General features: G+C 34.5%; 1 protein-coding gene across 4 annotated transcripts in view; it reads right to left on the bottom strand.

Annotated features, from left to right (window-relative positions):
- Positions 1–18,395, bottom strand: part of Trappc13 (trafficking protein particle complex subunit 13) — a 45,274-nt gene that overhangs the window by 18,890 nt on the left and 7,989 nt on the right. For all 4 annotated transcript variants that reach the window (XM_047556585.1, XM_047556586.1, XM_047556587.1 and 1 more), the window contains exons 3-4: positions 17,427–17,526; positions 16,075–16,159 (exon numbers count right to left, since the gene is read on the bottom strand). In XM_047556585.1, coding sequence (XP_047412541.1) covers positions 16,075–16,159; positions 17,427–17,526 — 185 coding nt within the window. The remainder of the gene's footprint in view (positions 1–16,074; positions 16,160–17,426; positions 17,527–18,395) is intronic.

Here is an 18,395-nt window from a genome sequence, read left to right as displayed (position 1 = left end):
AAGTAGCACTTTACCCCCATCCAGTTAACCTCTATTGTATTCTCCCTTTTTCTTTCCGTTTGGACATGTAGCTCTCTAATTGTCTTAAATAGCAGCCTCCCTTAATCTCAGTTACTGTCTTATCACTTTTAACTTTTATTTCTTTCTAACATTTATCACAGCATGTAATTACCTTATTTAGGATTTTGTTTGCCTTTTTTTTTTTTTTTCTGTCTCACCTAGTAAAAATATATATGGAACCTTTGTCTTCACTTACTCAGCACTATAGCATGGTACACAGCACACAGTAGACAATTAATAAATATTTGTTGAATACCAAATGCATAAATGAAGTTGTGATAAAACTTTAAGCAAATATCAAGAAAATTCAGAGGATGTAAAGATCTCATTAGGTTATGGAGATCAGTAGAGGTTTTTACAAAAGAGCTAGGAATTATTTTATGTTTTTGTTTCTTTAAGAAAATAGTTGTTGCAGTTAATTCTAATTTAAAATTCTCAATGTTAATCATTTTGGAATAGGATATTTATTAGTGCTGTCTCCTGTTATGTTCGGTTATAAAATAGTAATAGCTCTATTTATCAGGCACTTACTAGGTGCAAGGTCCTATTCTAAGCACATTACTCATGTAATTCGCACAATCCTGAAGTCAGTAGTATCATCCCTATCTTATAGACAATGAGAAAGGGGGCAGAGAAAAGTAATAATTTCCCCAAGGTTATACAACTAGTAAAACAATGGAAGCTGAGATTCAAAATTTCTTAAAATGTTTTCAAAATTAGAGGGGAAAAAAGAAAAATACTTAAAACCCAATGTTTTCCTATGAGTTCTCCCAATATGAATTTTCCTCTGCCATTTGTTGATAATGTTAATCATAACTACAATGTTATTGTTATTTATGACTGAAAACTTTTGTCTTTCTCCTTTTTACTATTATAAATAATGCTGTACTGAATAAACATTTATTTTAGAGCCTGTTCTATGAGTTGGAGATATATCAGTGAATACCCTTCCCCTGTTTATATTCTCTGGAGAGGAGGTAAGAAGACAACCAGCAATATACAATTAAGTACATTATTATAGTATGTTAGAAGTAAATGTCTTGGGAGAAAAGAAGCACAGTAAAGAGCAATGAAGGGCTGCTGTCTCAGGGTAGGAAAAGCCACAACCCCAGTCTTGTACAGAGGGTTTTAACAAGCTCTCCAGATGATTCTGATACCTTCTGAAGTTTGAGAACCAAAAGAATAGAACCTAAGAGCTATTTATTAGGTTTTTTTTATAATACACTAATTACCATTCTTTGTTTATAGAACACATTTTTGGTAGTACACTAAGGTTTCAGATTTATAAAAATATTTTTAAAGATCTTTAAAAATAAATATGATCTAGTGGTTTCCAGTGATATCATAGATTATATAAGCATTTCTATTCTCAAAAATATTAAGATGAGAGCAAAGGAATAAAAAATACAGAGTCTCAATCATTTATCCATAATTCAAGGAGTTATATACAAAATTAAAGTTTTGGAGGACAGAATTCTGGCTACCTGAAATGCAAATCTCCCAAAATATCCTCAGAAAACTTAAAAAAAAACAAAATTACACAAAAGTTTATACTATTGTAACTAGAAGGTAGCAAAAGTCCAAAATTCATTATGCAGGTAAGCAGAAAAATATCAAATCCTTATGCTCTTGCTGTGAGCAACATACAAACAAGATGGAAATTTTAAAAAGGAGGAAATATGGAACAGAGGAAAGTAGTGTAACCAACAGGTGAGAGTTAAAGGACATTATTAAAAACTAAAAGTCCTACAGTAAAAAGCTAAATAAGAAAACAAAATGCGGGAGGCAGGCATTGAGCATTATAAAAGGTATAAATACAAAGGTTAAAACTAGAATGAAACCATAAAACTTCATAACACTAAAAGATAGTAAAGAAAATAAACACACAATAGAAACAAATAAAAGTAAACACAACATACTTAATATTTACAATATAAAGTAATAATGACAATTGAAATGAAGCACATCAAATTTTTCAATACATATGAATGGGTTTAAGTATCTATTAATAAAATGTGTCACCCAACTATATGTTATATACAAAAGACACAAAGATAAAATCATTTAGAAAGGATAAAAATAAAGAGATGGGCAAAAGGCATAGCACACATATGTAAACAGTGAAAAAGCAAGGGTAAAAGATATAGATATAACAAATAAGATTCAAGCTAAAAAGCATGAAACATGGCAAAGAAGGACATAATTTAGGGGTGCTTTAGCACTGAGCTACATCTCCAGCCCTCTTATTTTTTGAGAGAGGGTCTTATCAAGATACTTAAGGGATCGCTAAGTTGCTGAGGCTGTCCTTGTGATCCTCCTGCCTCAGCCTCCCAAATCTCTGGGATTATAGACATGAACCACTGTACCCAGTCAACACAGCTTTTTTAAGGCAACCTATATGACATATAAGGAGATATAAATAGAAATACACCTAAAATATGAGATAAACGTCACTCTTACTGGCAATATAGATCAAGATGACAAAAAAAAAAAGTAAAGATACAAAAGATCTAAATAACATAATCAGTAAGACAGGTCTTATAAATATATATATATCTCGCTTTACAACCAATAATGAAACTTCTTCTCAAACACACATGGAAAAATTCACCTAAAAATAAATATTCAGTCAAAGAAGGAATCAGCAAATTCCATAAATAGAAACATTACAAGATTACAAACATTACTGAGTACAATGTAATAAAACTAGAATTTTTTTGTGTGTGTGTGTTACTGGGGATTGAACTCAGGGCCTTATGCTTGCGAGGCAAGCACTCTACCAGCTGAGCTATCTCCCCAGCCCTAGAAATTATTAATAAGAATTAAAATAGGATTTCTCTCTGAAAAACCTTCCAAAAAACAACTCTTAGGTAAAATGGGAAGGAGAAACAAAAGTTTAGAATTCTTTAAAAAGGTAATCATAATGAAAATGCTGTGTAACAGAATCTGGAGGATATATCTAAAACAGTGAACCAGAAGAAAATCTACTTTTATCAACAAAAATAAAATAAAAATAAATGAGTTAAATCTCCAGCTAAAAAAGGAGAAAAAAAAGAGATCCAAGATGGTGGACTAGAGGGAGGCTGCATTCCTTGTTGCTCCATAACTTGTGTTTCAAGCAGAGGATATCTGTTTCTTGGTGAGGCAGTTTTTGCAGCTTACCTATCCCCTGCTGTTTACCCCATTTGTCTACTGTGATCACCTGCAGTCTGCCAGCATATGGACTACTTTTTGAGTGCAGATTGCTCCCTGGTGTCTACCATTCACCATTTGCCTGCCGCTTACCTGTCCATCGCCTGCCTTTCACCTAAACATCACCCATCCTCTGAGATTCACCTCTCAATTGTCTGACAGCAGTCAGCAGACTGACCACAGACCTCCAGTGGAGCACCAGCTGCCTGCTGCTGCCTGGAAGAAAACTGTCACAGTACCTGCAGGTTTGGTTACAAGTGGCTGCCGACATTTTAAGACAACAGCCAGGACTTGTAGGACCCTGGCCGGACTGACTGAGTCCCGTCTCCAGGATCCCTCAGCCTGACCGATAATTCCATGCCTCCAGGGGACCTCACAACAACTGACTGCTCCCTGCCACCAGGACCACAAGACCGAGTGACTGTACCCTGCCTCCAGGATCCTGCAACCAGATTGACAACACCCCACCTCCAGTACCCTGCCCTACCAATTGCACCCCGCCTTCAGGACCTCCAGCCAACTGGGCCCACACCCCAAGCTGCAGCTCCCCATGTGCCAACACATTTGAAGCCAGAGTGGCCATCTTGGATAATCCTGGAAGTTGTAGCTCCCATCATTAGGTGGGGCAAATACCATCCTGAGATGCCTGTGGGAGACTGGAAGCTCATTGTCAGGTACCTCTCATATATCAGGCTACTGAAGACTGGGAGGTTTGAATCTTATATGACTGTTATAGTGTAGATTTTCTTGTTTTTCCTTACTGAAAAATTTTAAGTTATTATTTCTTTACTCACATCCTCTTTGTCCTCCATTAGAAACTATAGACCTTATGGTAAATCTATTTGTTATAATGATTACAATAATTGAACTCATTCTGTTTCTTTTGACAATATTGTTAATATTCTCATAGGGGATATCTGGTTTCGGGTTACATACTGTCTGAACTGGGCACTGCTAATATTGATCTTCCCCTTAAAGAAAAGGTTTTGGAAACCTATAGGGTCACTATAAGCCTATAGGGGGGGAAATGCAATACCCCAAATCTGCACTGCTAGAGGGGAAGATACACAAACATATGAAAAATATGAAAAAACAAGGGAAGAAAATGATCCAAACAAATCTAGATTCTATATTAATAGAATCCAGTGAGAGTATGATAGAAGAAATGTCAGAAAAGAATTTCAGATTATACATGATTAAAATGATTCGTGAAGCAAAGGATGAGATAAGAGAGCAACTGCAGGCAATGAATTATAATACCAATAAGCAGTAGAAAGAGCAATGGCAGGAAGCAAAAGATCATTTCAACAAAGAGATAGATTCTCAAAAAAAAAAAAAAAAAAAAAAAGAAAGTCCTTAAAATGAAGGAAACAATAAACAATAGACCAAATAAAAAACTCAATGGAAAACATCACCAACAGACTAGATCACTTGAAAGACAGAACCTCAGACAATGAAGACAAACTATTTAATCTTGAAAATAAAGTTGCCCAAACAGAGAAGATGGTAAGAAATCATGAACAGAATCTCCAAGAACTATGGAACAACATGAAGACCAAATTTAAGAATTATTGGGATTGAGGAAGGCACAGAGATACAAACCAAAGGAATGAACAACCTATTCAATGAAAAAATATCAGAAAATTTCCCAAACCTAAAAATGAAATGAAAAATCAAATACAAGAGGCTTACAAAATACCAAATGCACAAGATCACAACAGATCCACACCAACGCACATTATAATGAAAATGCCTAAAATACAAAATAAAGATAAAATTTTGAAGGCTGCAAGAGAAAAGCATCAGATTAAATGTAGGGGAAACCAATATGGATATAAGCAGATTTCTCAGCCCAGACTCTAAAAGCTAGAAGGGCCTGGAACAACATATTTCAAGCTCTGAAAGAATATGGTTGCCAACCAAGAATCCTATACCCAGCAAAACTAACCTTCAGATTTGAAGATGAAATAAAATTTTTCCATGATAAAAAAAAAGTTAAAAGAATTTACAAATAGAAAGCCTGCACTACAGAATATTCTCAACAAAACATTCCATGAGGAGGAAATGAAAAACAACAATGTAGGTCAGCAAAGGGAGGAATTACCTTAAAGGAAAATCCATTCAAAGGAGAAACCAAGCCAAATTAAAAACCAAAAATAAGCCCAAATGACTGGGAATACAAATCATTTCTCAATAATAACCCTGAAAGTTAATGGCCAAAACTCATCAATCAAAAGACATAGACTGGCAGAATGGATTAAAAAGAAAGACCCAACAATATGCTGCCTGCAAGAGACTCATCTCATAGAAAAAGACATCCACAGACTAAAGGTGAAAGGATGGGAAAAAACCTACCACACACACGGACTCAGTAAAAAAGTGGGGGTTTCCATCCTTATATCAGATAAAGTGACTTCAAGCCAAAGTTAGTCAGAAGGGATAAAGAAGGACATTTCATACTGCTTAAGGGAACCATAAATCAGGAAGACATAACAATCGCAAATATTTATGCCCCAAACAACAGTGCATTCATGTACATCAAACAAATCCTTCTCAATTTCAGGAATCAAGTAGACCACAAAACAATAATTCTGAGTGACTTTAACACACCGCTGTCACCACTGGATAGAGCTTCCAAACAAAAACCAATCAAAAAACCATAGAACTCAATAACACAATCAATAACTTAGACTTAACAGACATATAGAATATTCCATCCATCAACGAGCGAATTCACTTTCGTCTCAGAAGCATCTTCTCAAAAATAGACCATATGTTATGCCATAAAGCAGCCCTTAGGAAATGCAAAAAAACAGAGTTACTGCCTTGTGTTCTATCAGATCATAATGGAATGAAATTAGAAATCAATGACAAAATAAAAAACAGAAAGTACTCCAACACTTGGAGACTAAATAATATGCTATTGAATGAAGCATGGATAACAGAAAACATCAGGGAAGAGATAAAAAAAATTCTTAGAGGTCAATGAGAATGATGATACAACATATTAAAATCTCTGGGACACTATGAAAGTGGTACTAAGAGGAAAATTCATTGCATGGAGCGCATTCCAGAAAAGAGAATGAAAAGTCAACAACGAAATGACAACATTACAGCTCAAAGCCCTAGAAAAAGAAGAACAGAACAACACCAAAATTAGAAGAAGATAGGAAATAAGTAAAATCAGAGCTGAAATCAATGAAATTGAAACAAGAGAAACAAATCAAAAATTGACAAAACAAAAAGTTGGTTCTTTGAAAAAGTAAATAAAATAGACAAACCCTTAGCCACACTAACAAAGAGGAGAGAGAAAATTCAAATTACTAATATTCGTGATGACAAAGAAAATATCATGACAGACACCACTGAGATACATAACATAATGAGAAGCTACTTTGAAAATCTATATTTCAACAAAATAGAAAATACCAGAGACATTGACAAATTTCTAGAGACATGTGATCCTCCCAAACTGAACCAGGAGGACATACACAATTTAAAACAGATCAATATCAAGCAATGAAATAGAAGAAGCCATTAAAAACCTACCATCCAATAAAAGCCCAGGACCAGACGGATTCTCAGCCGAGTTCTACAAGACCTTCAAAGAAGAACTCATTCCAATACTTGTCAAAGTATTCCATGAAATAGAAAAGGAGGGAACCCTACCAAACTCATTCTATGAAGCTAATATCACCCTTATACCCAAACCAGGCAAAGACACATCAAGGAAAGAAAATTTTAGACCAATATCCTTGATGAATATAGATGCAAAGATCTTTAACAAAATACTGGCAAACTGTATCCAAAAACATATTAAGAAGATAGTGCACCACGATCAAGTGGGGTTCATCCTGGGAATGCAAGGTAGGTTGAACATCCATAAATCAATAAATGTAATCCATCATTGTCAATAGACTTAAGAATAAGAATCATACAGTTATTTCAATTGACACAGAAAAAGCATTTGACAAAATACAATACCCCTTCATTCTCAAAACACTAGAAAAAATAGGGATAGTAGGAACATACCTCAACATTGTAAAGGCTATTTATGCTAAGCCCACGGCTAACATCATTCTTAATGTAAAAAACTGAAAGCATTCCCTTTAAAAATGGGAACAAGACAGGGAGGCCCTCTTTTACCACTTCTATTTAACATCATACTTGAAATACTAGCCAGAGCAATCAGACAGACTAAAGGAATTAAAGGAACACGAATAGAAAAAGAGGAACTCAAGCTGTCACTATTTGCTGATGACATACTTCTCTATTTAGAGGATCCAAAAACTACTCCAGAAAATTTCTAGACCTCATAAATGAATTCAGCAAAATAGAATATAAAATCAACACACATTAATCTAAAGCATTTTTATACATAAGTGATGAAACATATGAAAGGGAAATGAGGAAAACAATTCCATTCGCGATAGCCTCAAAAAACAAAAAAATACTTGGGAATCAATCTAACCAAAGAGGTGAAAGATCTCTACAATGAAAACTACAAAACACTGAAGAAAGAAACTGAGGAAGCCCTCAGAAGATGCAAAGATCTCCCATGTTCTTGGATAGGCAGAATTAATATTATCAAAATAGCTATACTTCCAAAGGTGCTATACAGATTTAACGCAATTCCAATTAAAATCCCTATGACATTTTTCACAGAAACAGAAAAAGCAATCATGAAATTCATCTGGAAGAACAAAAGACCCAGAATAGCCAAAGCAATCCTGGGCAGGAAGAGTGATGCAGGCATCACTATACCAGACCTTAAACTCTACTATAGAGCAATAGTAACAAAAACGGCATAGTACTGGCACCAAAATAGGCAGGTAGATCAATGGTACAGGATAGAAGACATGGAGACAAACTCACATAAGTATAGTAACCTCATACTAGACAAAGGTGCCAAAAATATACAATGGAGAAAAAGTAGCCTGTTCAACAAATGGTGCTGGGAAAACTGGAAATCGATATGCAATCAAATGAAATTAAACCCCTATCTCTCACCCTGTACAAAACTCAACTTGAAATGGATCAAGGATCTAGGAATTAGACCTGAGATCCTTCACCAAACAGAAGAAAAAGTAGGCTCGAATCTCCATCATGCTGGCTTACGACCAGACTTCCTTAACAAGACCCCCATAGCACAAGAAATAAAAGCAAGAATTGATAAATTAGATTGAAAGTAAAAAGTTTTTTTCTCAGCAGAGGAAACAATAATGTGAAAAGAGAGCCTACAGAGTGGGAGAAAATCTTTTCCACACACACTTCATACAGAGCACTCACCTCCAAAGTTTATAAAGAACTTAAAAAACTTATACCCCAAATACAAAAAACCCAATCAATAAATGGGCTAAGGAAATGGGCAGACACTTCACAGAAGAAGATATACAGGTGATCAACAAATATATGAAAAAGTGCTCATCATCCCTAGTAATTAGAGAAATGCTAATTAAAATCACCCTAAGATTTCATCTAACTCCAATGAGAATGGGTATTATCAAGAACACAAGCAATAATAAGTGTTGGTGTGGATGTGGGGAAAAAGGCACACTCATACACTGCTGGTGGAGTTCCAAATTGGTGCAGCCACTCTGGAAAGCTGTATGGAGATTCCTCAGAAAGCCTGGAATGGATCCACCATTTGACCCAGCTATCCCACTCTTTGGCCTATACTTAAAGGACTTAAAATCAGCATACTACCGTGATGTGGCCACATCAGTGTTCATAGCAGCTCAATTCACAATAGCTAGATTGTGGAACCAACCTAGATGCCTTTCAATTGACGAATGGATAAAGAAACTGTGGTATATATACACAATGGACTACTACTCAGCCAGAAAAAAGAATAAAATTATGGCATCTGCTGAAATGGATGAAGTTGGAAAATATCATGCTAAGTGAACTAGGTCAAGCCCAAAAAACCAAAGGCCGAATGTTTTCTCTGATAAGTGCATGACGATATATAATGAGGGGGGTGATGGGGGAAAGAGAAGAATGAAGGAACTTTGGATGTGTAGAGGAGAAAGGGGTGGGAGGAGGTAGGGATGGAAAAACAGTAGAATGAAACAGACAGTATTATGCCATATATCATATATATGTATGATTACATGAATGTTGTGCATCTACATTGCGTACAATCATAGAAATGAAAAGTTGTACCCCATTTGCATACAATAAATCAAAATGTCTGTAAAAATGAAAAATATTTTAATTAAAAAATAAATTTATATTAATGTTTAAAAAAAGAAGAAAAATAAGTAAATAAGCAGAAACCTAAGAAAGAAAATAAAGTCAAAAGCAAAAATTACTTAAGTAGAGAACAGAAAAACATTGGATATAATTTAAGTATCTTTTTTTTTAAATATATAAACCTACAGCTAACTAACTTGAAAAACAAATAGCAAATGATCAGGGGCAAGTAACATTGAAATAAGAAATTTTTAAGAGATGATTTTGCAGACTTCTATGTCAATAAATTTGAAAATCTACATTAAATGGACTATTTCCTAGAAAAATAGTTTCACAAAATTTACACTATTAGAAATAGAAAGCTTAAAGACACTAGGAAAAAAAGAGAAAATGTTATGAAGGAATTCCCCCACAAAACAGCACCAGCTCACACGATTCTGCTGTGGAATTGCATGAATTCTTTGAAGAGCAGATACTATAAATGATCCCCATATTGTTCCTAAGCACCAAAATAAAGTTAAATTTCCTAAACTTTTTACTAAGCAACTATAAAATTTATACCTAAAACCTGATAAAAACATAACACAATAAAGAAAAATGCAGACCAACATCATGCTGTGTTTCTCAACATACATTCTCTTATGAGATTAAATTGCTAATGCATCTGGGTTGAATCTAAGCAGACCTGTTTGACATTGCATTGCTGAATAGCTATTGTTGTTATTCCACACACTACTGCCTTTATAGAAATTAAAATTGAAAAATAACAACGAATCAGCAACAGGAGGCGCTAGCCTAAAGGAATAGCCAAATAAAGGAGAAACCAAATCATGTCAAAAACAAATATGAGTCAATTGACTGGGAATACAAATCATATCACAATAATAACCCTGAATGTTAATGGCCTGAATTCATCAATCAAAAGACACAGACTGGCAGATTGGATTAAAAAGAAAGATCCAACAATATGCTGCCTGCAAGAGACTCATCTCATAGAAAGAGACACCCATAGACTAAAGGTGAAAGGATGGGGAAAAACATACCATGCACACGGACACAGCAAAAAAGCTGGAGTATCCATCCTCATCTCAGATAATGTGGACTTCAAACCAAAACTAGTCAGAAGGGATAAAGAAGGACATTACATGCTGCTTAAGGGAAGCATAAATCAGCAAGACATAACAATCATAAATATCTATGCCCCGAACATTGGCTCATCCACGTACGTCAAACAAATCCTTCTCAATTCCAGAAATCAAATAGACCACAACACAATAATACTAGGCGATTTTAACACACCTCTCTCACCACTGGATAGATCGTCCAAAAATTGAATAAAAAAACTATAGATCTCAACAACACAATCAGCAATTTAGACTTAACAGACATATATAGAATATACCATCCAACAAAGAACAAATACACTTTCTTCTCAGCAGCACATGGATTCTTCTCTAAAATAGACCATATTTTATGCCACAAAGCTACTGTTAGCAAATACAAGAAGATAGAGATACTACCGTGTACTCTATCAGATCATAATGGATTGAAATTAGAAATAAATGACAGAATAAAAAACAGAAACTTCTCCAATACCTGGAGACTAAATAATACACTATTATATGATGAATGGATAACAGAAGACATCAGGAGGGAAATAAAAAAATTCTTAGAAGTAAACGAGAACAAAGACACATCATATCAAAATCTCTGGGACACTATGAAAGCAGTACTTAGAGGAAGATTTATTTCATGGGGTGCATTCAAAAAAAGAAGTAGAAATCAACAAATAAACGACTTAACACTACAGCTCAAAGCGCTAGAAAAAGAAGAGCAGACCAATACCAAAAGTAGTAGAAGACAGGAAATAGTTAAAATCAGAGCCGAAATCAACAAAATTGAAACAAAAGAAACAATCGGAAAAATTAACAAAATAAATAGTTGGTTCTTTGAAAAAATAAATAAAATTGATAAACCCTTAGCCACACTAACAAAGAGAAAGAGGGAGAAAACTCAAATTACTAAAATTCGGAATGAACAAGGAAACATCACAACAGACACGAGTGAAATACAAAACATAATTAGAAGCTATTTCGAAAATCTATACTCCAACAAAACGGAAAACCTCGAAGACATCAACAAATTTCTAGAGACATATGAATTACCTAAACTGAACGAGGAGGACATACACAATTTAAATAAACCAATTTCAAGCAATGAAATAGAAGAGGTCATCAAAAGCCTACCAACAAAGAAAAGTCCAGGACCAGATGGGTTCTCAGCCGAGTTCTACAAAACCTTTAAAGAAGACCTCATTCCAATACTCCTCAAACTATTCCATGAAATAGAAGAGGAGGGAACCCTACCAAACTCGTTCTATGAAGACAATATCACCCTGATACCTAAACCAGACAGAGACACATCGAGGAAAGAAAATTTCAGACCAATATCCTTAATGAACATCGACGCAAAAATTCTCAACAAAATTTTAGCAAATCGCATACAAATATATATTAAAAAGATAGTGCAACACGATCAAGTGGGTTTTATCCCAGGGATGCAAGGTTGGTTCAACATTCGGAAATCAATAAATGTCATTCACCATATCAACAGACTTAAAGTTAAGAATCACATGATTATTTCAATAGATGCAGAAAAAGCATTTGATAAAATACAGCATCCCTTCATGCTCAAAACACTAGAAAAAATTGGGGTAGTGGGAACATTCCTAAACATTATAAAGGCAATCTACGCTAAGCCCATGGCTAATATCATTCTAAATGGTGAAAAACTGAAAGCGTTCCCCCTAAAAACTGGAACAAGGCAGGGATGCCCTCTTTCACCGCTTCTATTCAACATCGTCCTTGAGACTCTAGCCAGAGCAATCAGACAAACCAAAGAAATTAAAGGGATACGAATAGGAAAAGAAGAACTCAAACTATCCCTGTTCGCTGATGACATGATTATATATTTAGAGGAACCTGGAAATTCCACCAGAAAACTTTTAGAACTCATAAGTGAATTCAGTAAAGTAGCAGGTTACAAGATCAATGCTCATAAATCTAATGCATTTTTATACATAAGTGATGAATCTTCAGAAAGAGAAGTTAGGAAAACTACCCCATTCACAATAGCATCGAAAAAAATAAAATACTTGGGAATCAATCTCACAAAAGAGGTGAAAGACCTCTACAATGAGAACTACAGAACACTAAAGAAAGAAATTCAAGAAAACCTTAGAAGATGGAAAGATCTCCCATGTTCCTGGATAGGCAGAATTAATATTGTCAAAATGGCTATACTACCTAAAGTGCTATACAGATTCAATGCAATTCCAATTAAAATCCCAATGATGTACCTTGCAGAAATAGAGCAAGCAATTATGAAATTCATCTGGAAGAATAAAAAACCTAGAATAGCTAAAGCAATCCTCAGTAGCAAGAGCGAAGCAGGGGGTATTGCAATACCAGATCTTCAACTCTACTACAAAGCAATAGTAACAAAAACGGCATGGTATTGGTACCAAAATAGACAGGTAGATCAATGGTACAGAATAGAGGACATGGACACAAACCCAAATAAATACAATTTTCTCATACTAGACAAAGGTTCCAAAAATATGCAATGGAGAAAAGATAGCCTCTTCAACAAATGGTGCTGGGAAAACTGGAAAACCATATGCAATAGAATGAAATTAAACCCCTATCTCTCACCCTACACAAAACTCAACTCAAAATGCATCAAGGACCTCGGAATCAGACCAGAGACCCTGCACCAAATAGAAGAAAAAGTAGGTACAAATCTTCAACTTGTTGGCTTAGGATCAGACTTCCTTAACAGGACTCCCATAGCACAAGAAATAAAAGCAAGAATCAACAACTGGGATAGATTCAAACTAAAAAGCTTTCTCTCAGCAAAGGAAACTATCAGAAATGTGAAGAGAGAGCCTACAGAGTGGGAGAATATTTTTGCCAACCATACCTCAGATAGAGCGCTAATTTCCAGAATCTATAAAGAACTCAAAAAACTCTACACGAAGAATACAAAGAATCCAATCAACAAATGGGCTAAGGAAATGAACAGACACTTCACAGAAGAAGATGTACAAGTAATCAACAGATATATGAAAAAATGTTCAACATCCCTAGTAATAAGGGAAATGCAAATCAAAACTACCCTAAGATTCCATCTCACCCCAATTAGAATGGCGATTATCAAGAACACAAGCAACAATAGGTGTTGGCGAGGATGTGGTGAAAAAGGCACACTCATACATTGCTGGTGGGGTTGCAAATTAGTGCAGCCACTCTGGAAAGCAGTGTGGAGATTCCTCAGAAAGCTTGGAATGGAACCACCATTTGACCCAGCTATCCCACTCCTTGGCCTATACCCAAAGGACTTAAAATCAGCATACTACAGAGATACAGCCACATCAATGTTCATTGCTGCTCAATTCACCATAGCCAGATTGTGGAACCAACCTAGATGCCCTTCAGTTGATGAATGGATAAAGAAACTGTGGCATATTTATACAATGGAATATTACTCCGCAATGAAGAATGATAAAATTATGGCATTTGTAGGCAAATGGACGAAATTGGAGAATATCATGCTAAGTGAGATAAGCCAATCTCAAAAAACTAAAGGACGAATGATCTCGCTGATAAGCGGATGAGGACATACAATGGGGGTTGGGAGGGGTTAGCATTAGGTTTAGGGTTAGGTTTAGAGTTAGGCTAAGGAGAGCGGTAAGAACGAAGGAAAGAAGGACTGTATAGAGGGAAAAGAGGGGTGGGAGGGGTGGGGGGGAAGGGAAAAAAAATAAACATCATTACCCTATGTAAACGTTAAAAATAAATAAATAAAAAAAAATATATAAAGTCAAAAAAAAAAAAAAGAAAAATAACAATGGAAATATAAATTCATGTTTTAGAATATGTATGCTATGTATTATTTGATTTTTGTAGTAATAATAAATTAAATTTATGCCTTTGTTGACATATTAATCTAGCTCATAAAAATAAATACTCACCAATACCAGTCACATGCCAAGAAAAATAGATGTTCTCAAAATTTTCTAAGTCAGACCTTTTCATAATCAAATGCAGACACTGGTAAACTTGTTCTTTAAAAGGTCATGTAAGAAATACTTTAGATTTTGCAGGCCACAATGGCAACTACACAACTCTGCCAGTGTAGTTGGAAAACAGCCATAGATAATACATAAAGAAATATGTATGGCTGTGCTCCCACCAAACTTCAATTATGAACACTGAAATTTGAATTTCATATCATTTCCACATCACAAAATTTTTTGTTTCTTTTCAATCATTTGAACATGAAAAATCATTCTTAGTTGAAAAATCTTATAAAACAAGCAATGGATCAAATTTGGTCCACAAGGTGTAGTTTGCCAATCCCTGTTCTAATAAAAGGCAAAGTCTCCCTCCATATATGAGTATGTACATATATGCAAAAATTTCCATCTGGCTTCTGGAAGTTGAGTGATGAGTACAACTTGGAATATTTCCTCTTCTCTTAGATTCTAAAATTCTATGATCATCTTCAAAGTCACTATAATTAAGCCTTCCTTTTTAGCGATACTCTAATGACCTAAACTCACTACTCCAAGACAGCTTTTGATTCCCTGTATAGTGAATTTTCACTTTCTTTACACTCTTTCTCTTTTGAATATATTGCAAGATGTTAATAAGTTAGCACTTCTAATCTCTTGCCGGTTTCTAAAACTACTTCCAGAGTCTTTTAACTGGTCTATTTCCTACAAACCGTCCATACTATGTGCTCATATCAGTCTTCCTAAAATAAAGTATGAAGACTTCTGCTCTAAAGTCCAACTGACTGGCCACTGTTTTAACAAATGATTTTTTTACAAAAGGCTAAAATCTTAGGTTGGCTTTCAAAATGCGACACCATATAGCTAGAAACATCTACCACTTTATCTCCTCTTACAAGTGAATTTTGTTTGCTGCTACAAGAACACATTATGTATCCCCCCCTGCTTATGATAAATATGTCTTCTACTTTTTGCTCTAAATGCTACTGTTCTTTCAACGCGCTCTTGCTTTCCCTTTCCTCTAATAAGCCTTCCTGATTGAAACAATACCCAGTAATCTTTCTTCTTCTTTCAAATATTATATTAATCAGATACAATAACAAAAACTTAACTGTTATTTACCTTTGACTAGTTATTTTCTCATCCAAGTCATCACAAACTTTGAGGATGAGAAAATGTGTTCTGGTGTGTAGCATAATGTCATTAGATATTCATCAATGCTTGATAATGATAACTAAAAATTCCAATATCAAACATACATTTTAATGAAGTCTAAAAAATCACAGGAGAGAAGCCGGGTGTGGTTGGGCACACCTGTAATCCCACAGTGACTCGGGAGGCTGAGGCAGGAGGATAGCAAGTTCAAAATCAGGGTCAGTAATTTAGTGAAGCTCTAAGGAACTTAGACCCTGTCACTAAGGTTCCATCAAAACAAAACTAGAAAAAAGGGTTGGGAATATGGCTCAGTGGTTAAGTGCCCCTGAGTTAAATTGACAGTATAGGAAAAAAATATATTAAAAATAAAATATTCCTCAAAGAAGAATGTTACTTACTTTTACCAATATGTCTTTTACAACTTGATTGCTATCATTATGAACGCTGATGTAACTGGAAAAGGTCTCTCCCAAAAATATATTTCTGTGAAAGGAAATATAATTTTAAGCAGAAATTTATTCAGGTTTTATCATAAATATTCTATTTGAGTATCACAAGGAACCTCAAATGGTGAAAAAGTTTACTAAAGGACAGAGAAATCAGGTGAATTACTGCTTCAACATTCCTTTGCTTTCATTAGATTACTCATTCATTACCTAGTTCATTTCAAAATAAAACATCATATATCTTGGCCCTCAACTGTTGCAAAAATTGCTAGCCTCCCTAGAAGCAATAATCAGTGAATTCAGAGGTACCCTGAAAGTGTTATGATTTGTATCTGAATAGTCTATAAAATGTCAAGTTTCTGTTTTTGAAATAACTTATGCTGTGAATCTTGAAGAGACCCAATTTAATTCACCTTAGAGTATTTTTGCCAATTTATTTTACTGTTCTAATAAAAGTGACCAGTGACTTTATATAACTTTATATTTTTCATATGAATATATTTCAAGTTTTCAAGATATTAGTCAAAAACCACATTCTGTAAACTTAAAAAAAAAAAAAATCCCAGTGGCTCAGGTGGCTGAGACAGTAGTATCAAGAGTTCAAAGCCAGCCTCAGCAATAGCAAGATGCTGAGCAACTCAGTGAGACCCTATCTCTAACTAAAGTACAAAATAGGGCTTAGGATGTGGCTTAGTGGCTGAGTGCCCCTGAATTTAATCCCCAGTATCCCCATCACAAAAATAAAATACCTAAAATGCTCCTTTTTGTCTCAAAATTCTTTTTAGTTGCAAATTACTACCTCATTAGTAATCCAGGATAAGAAAATACCTAAGAACAAGAAAATAAGAAAAAGATTCAGAGTTCCTAATTAGATGACAAGTCTGATAACTTCGGTTGGGAGAAGTCTGTAAGGCTGAAATAGACATCAGATCAAATAAATTAAAAACCAGATTTTTTTTTCCCCTCTCTTCTTGGCAGCACTTAGGATTGAACCCAGGACTTGGTACAAGTCAGTCGAGCAGTGTATCACTGAGCTACATTCTCAGCCCTAAAAAAATACAGTAAGAGTTAAACGAGAAAGTTAAAATGCTAATATCCTAGGAACAACTATTAACATATTTTGGTATGTACCTCTTTTTAAAAAAAAGAAAGAAAACTAGAATTACATAGTACAATTTTTATCACTTTTTCCTACTTAAATGTATTTTGAACATTTTTCCATTCCATAGTTATTTTTTGAAAACATGATTTGTAATGTTCTTTAAGGTATTGTTGCATGTTTCATTTGAATGTATCATTTTTACCCGAAATTTTGAGGTAAAGTCAACATTTCTCCCAACATTAAAATTTCTGCACCATGTACAGTTGAAGGATCATCTCTCATAAGTTGGTTGAAGAGATCTCCTATAACAAGAGAAAAAACAGGAAGTTCTAACATCTTTTAAATAAGTATTAAATAAAGAAATAGTTGGAATCATAGTAGAATGAATCAGACATTATTACCCTATGTGCATATATGATTACATTACCTGTGTAACTTTCTATATCATGTACAAGCAGACAAATGAGAAGTTATACTCCATTTATGTATGATGTGTCAAAATGCATTCTACTGCCATGTATAAATAATTAGAATAAAAAATAAATAAAAATAAAAACAAACCAACCAAACAAAAACATTAAAAAAAAAATATTTGGAGGCCAGGGTAGAGCTTAGTGTAGACTGCTTGCTTAGCATGTGTGACGCACTGAATTTAATCCCCAGCTCTGTAAAAAGATAAAGAAGAAAAAATAGTTGGAAGAAATATTTAAAATAAATAATTTTGCCATGCATGGTGGTGCATGCCTGTAAACCCAGCTATATGGGAGGCTGAGAAAGAATGATCACAAGTTCAAAGTCAGCCTCAGCAACTTAGTGAGACCCTGTCTCAAAATAAAAAATAAAAAGGACTGAGAAAGTGCTCCTGGGTTAAATCCTCAGGATAAAAAACAAACAAATAAATAAAAAGAGGGCTGGGGATGCAGCTCAGTAGTAGAGCACCCCTCGGTTTAATTCTCAGTACCAGAAAACAAAACAAAACAAAACAAAAAAAAAAAACAAAAAAAAACTCAACCAAAATTCTATTTTTAAAAATCTAATTTTTAATCTTTTAAAAATGACATAATATTTATACTTATTTATAAGCTACTGTGTTGTAATTCAAAACATAAATATAATGTGTAATATCATGAGTCATCTTTAATAAAGCAAAGCATGTAAAAAAAATCTGATC

This window comes from Sciurus carolinensis, chromosome 6 (genome assembly GCF_902686445.1).
Source record: "Sciurus carolinensis chromosome 6, mSciCar1.2, whole genome shotgun sequence".
NCBI lineage: Eukaryota > Metazoa > Chordata > Mammalia > Rodentia > Sciuridae > Sciurus > Sciurus carolinensis.
The sequence above is the reverse complement of the archived record's forward strand: the minus strand, read 5'-3'. Positions and strand labels throughout refer to the sequence as shown.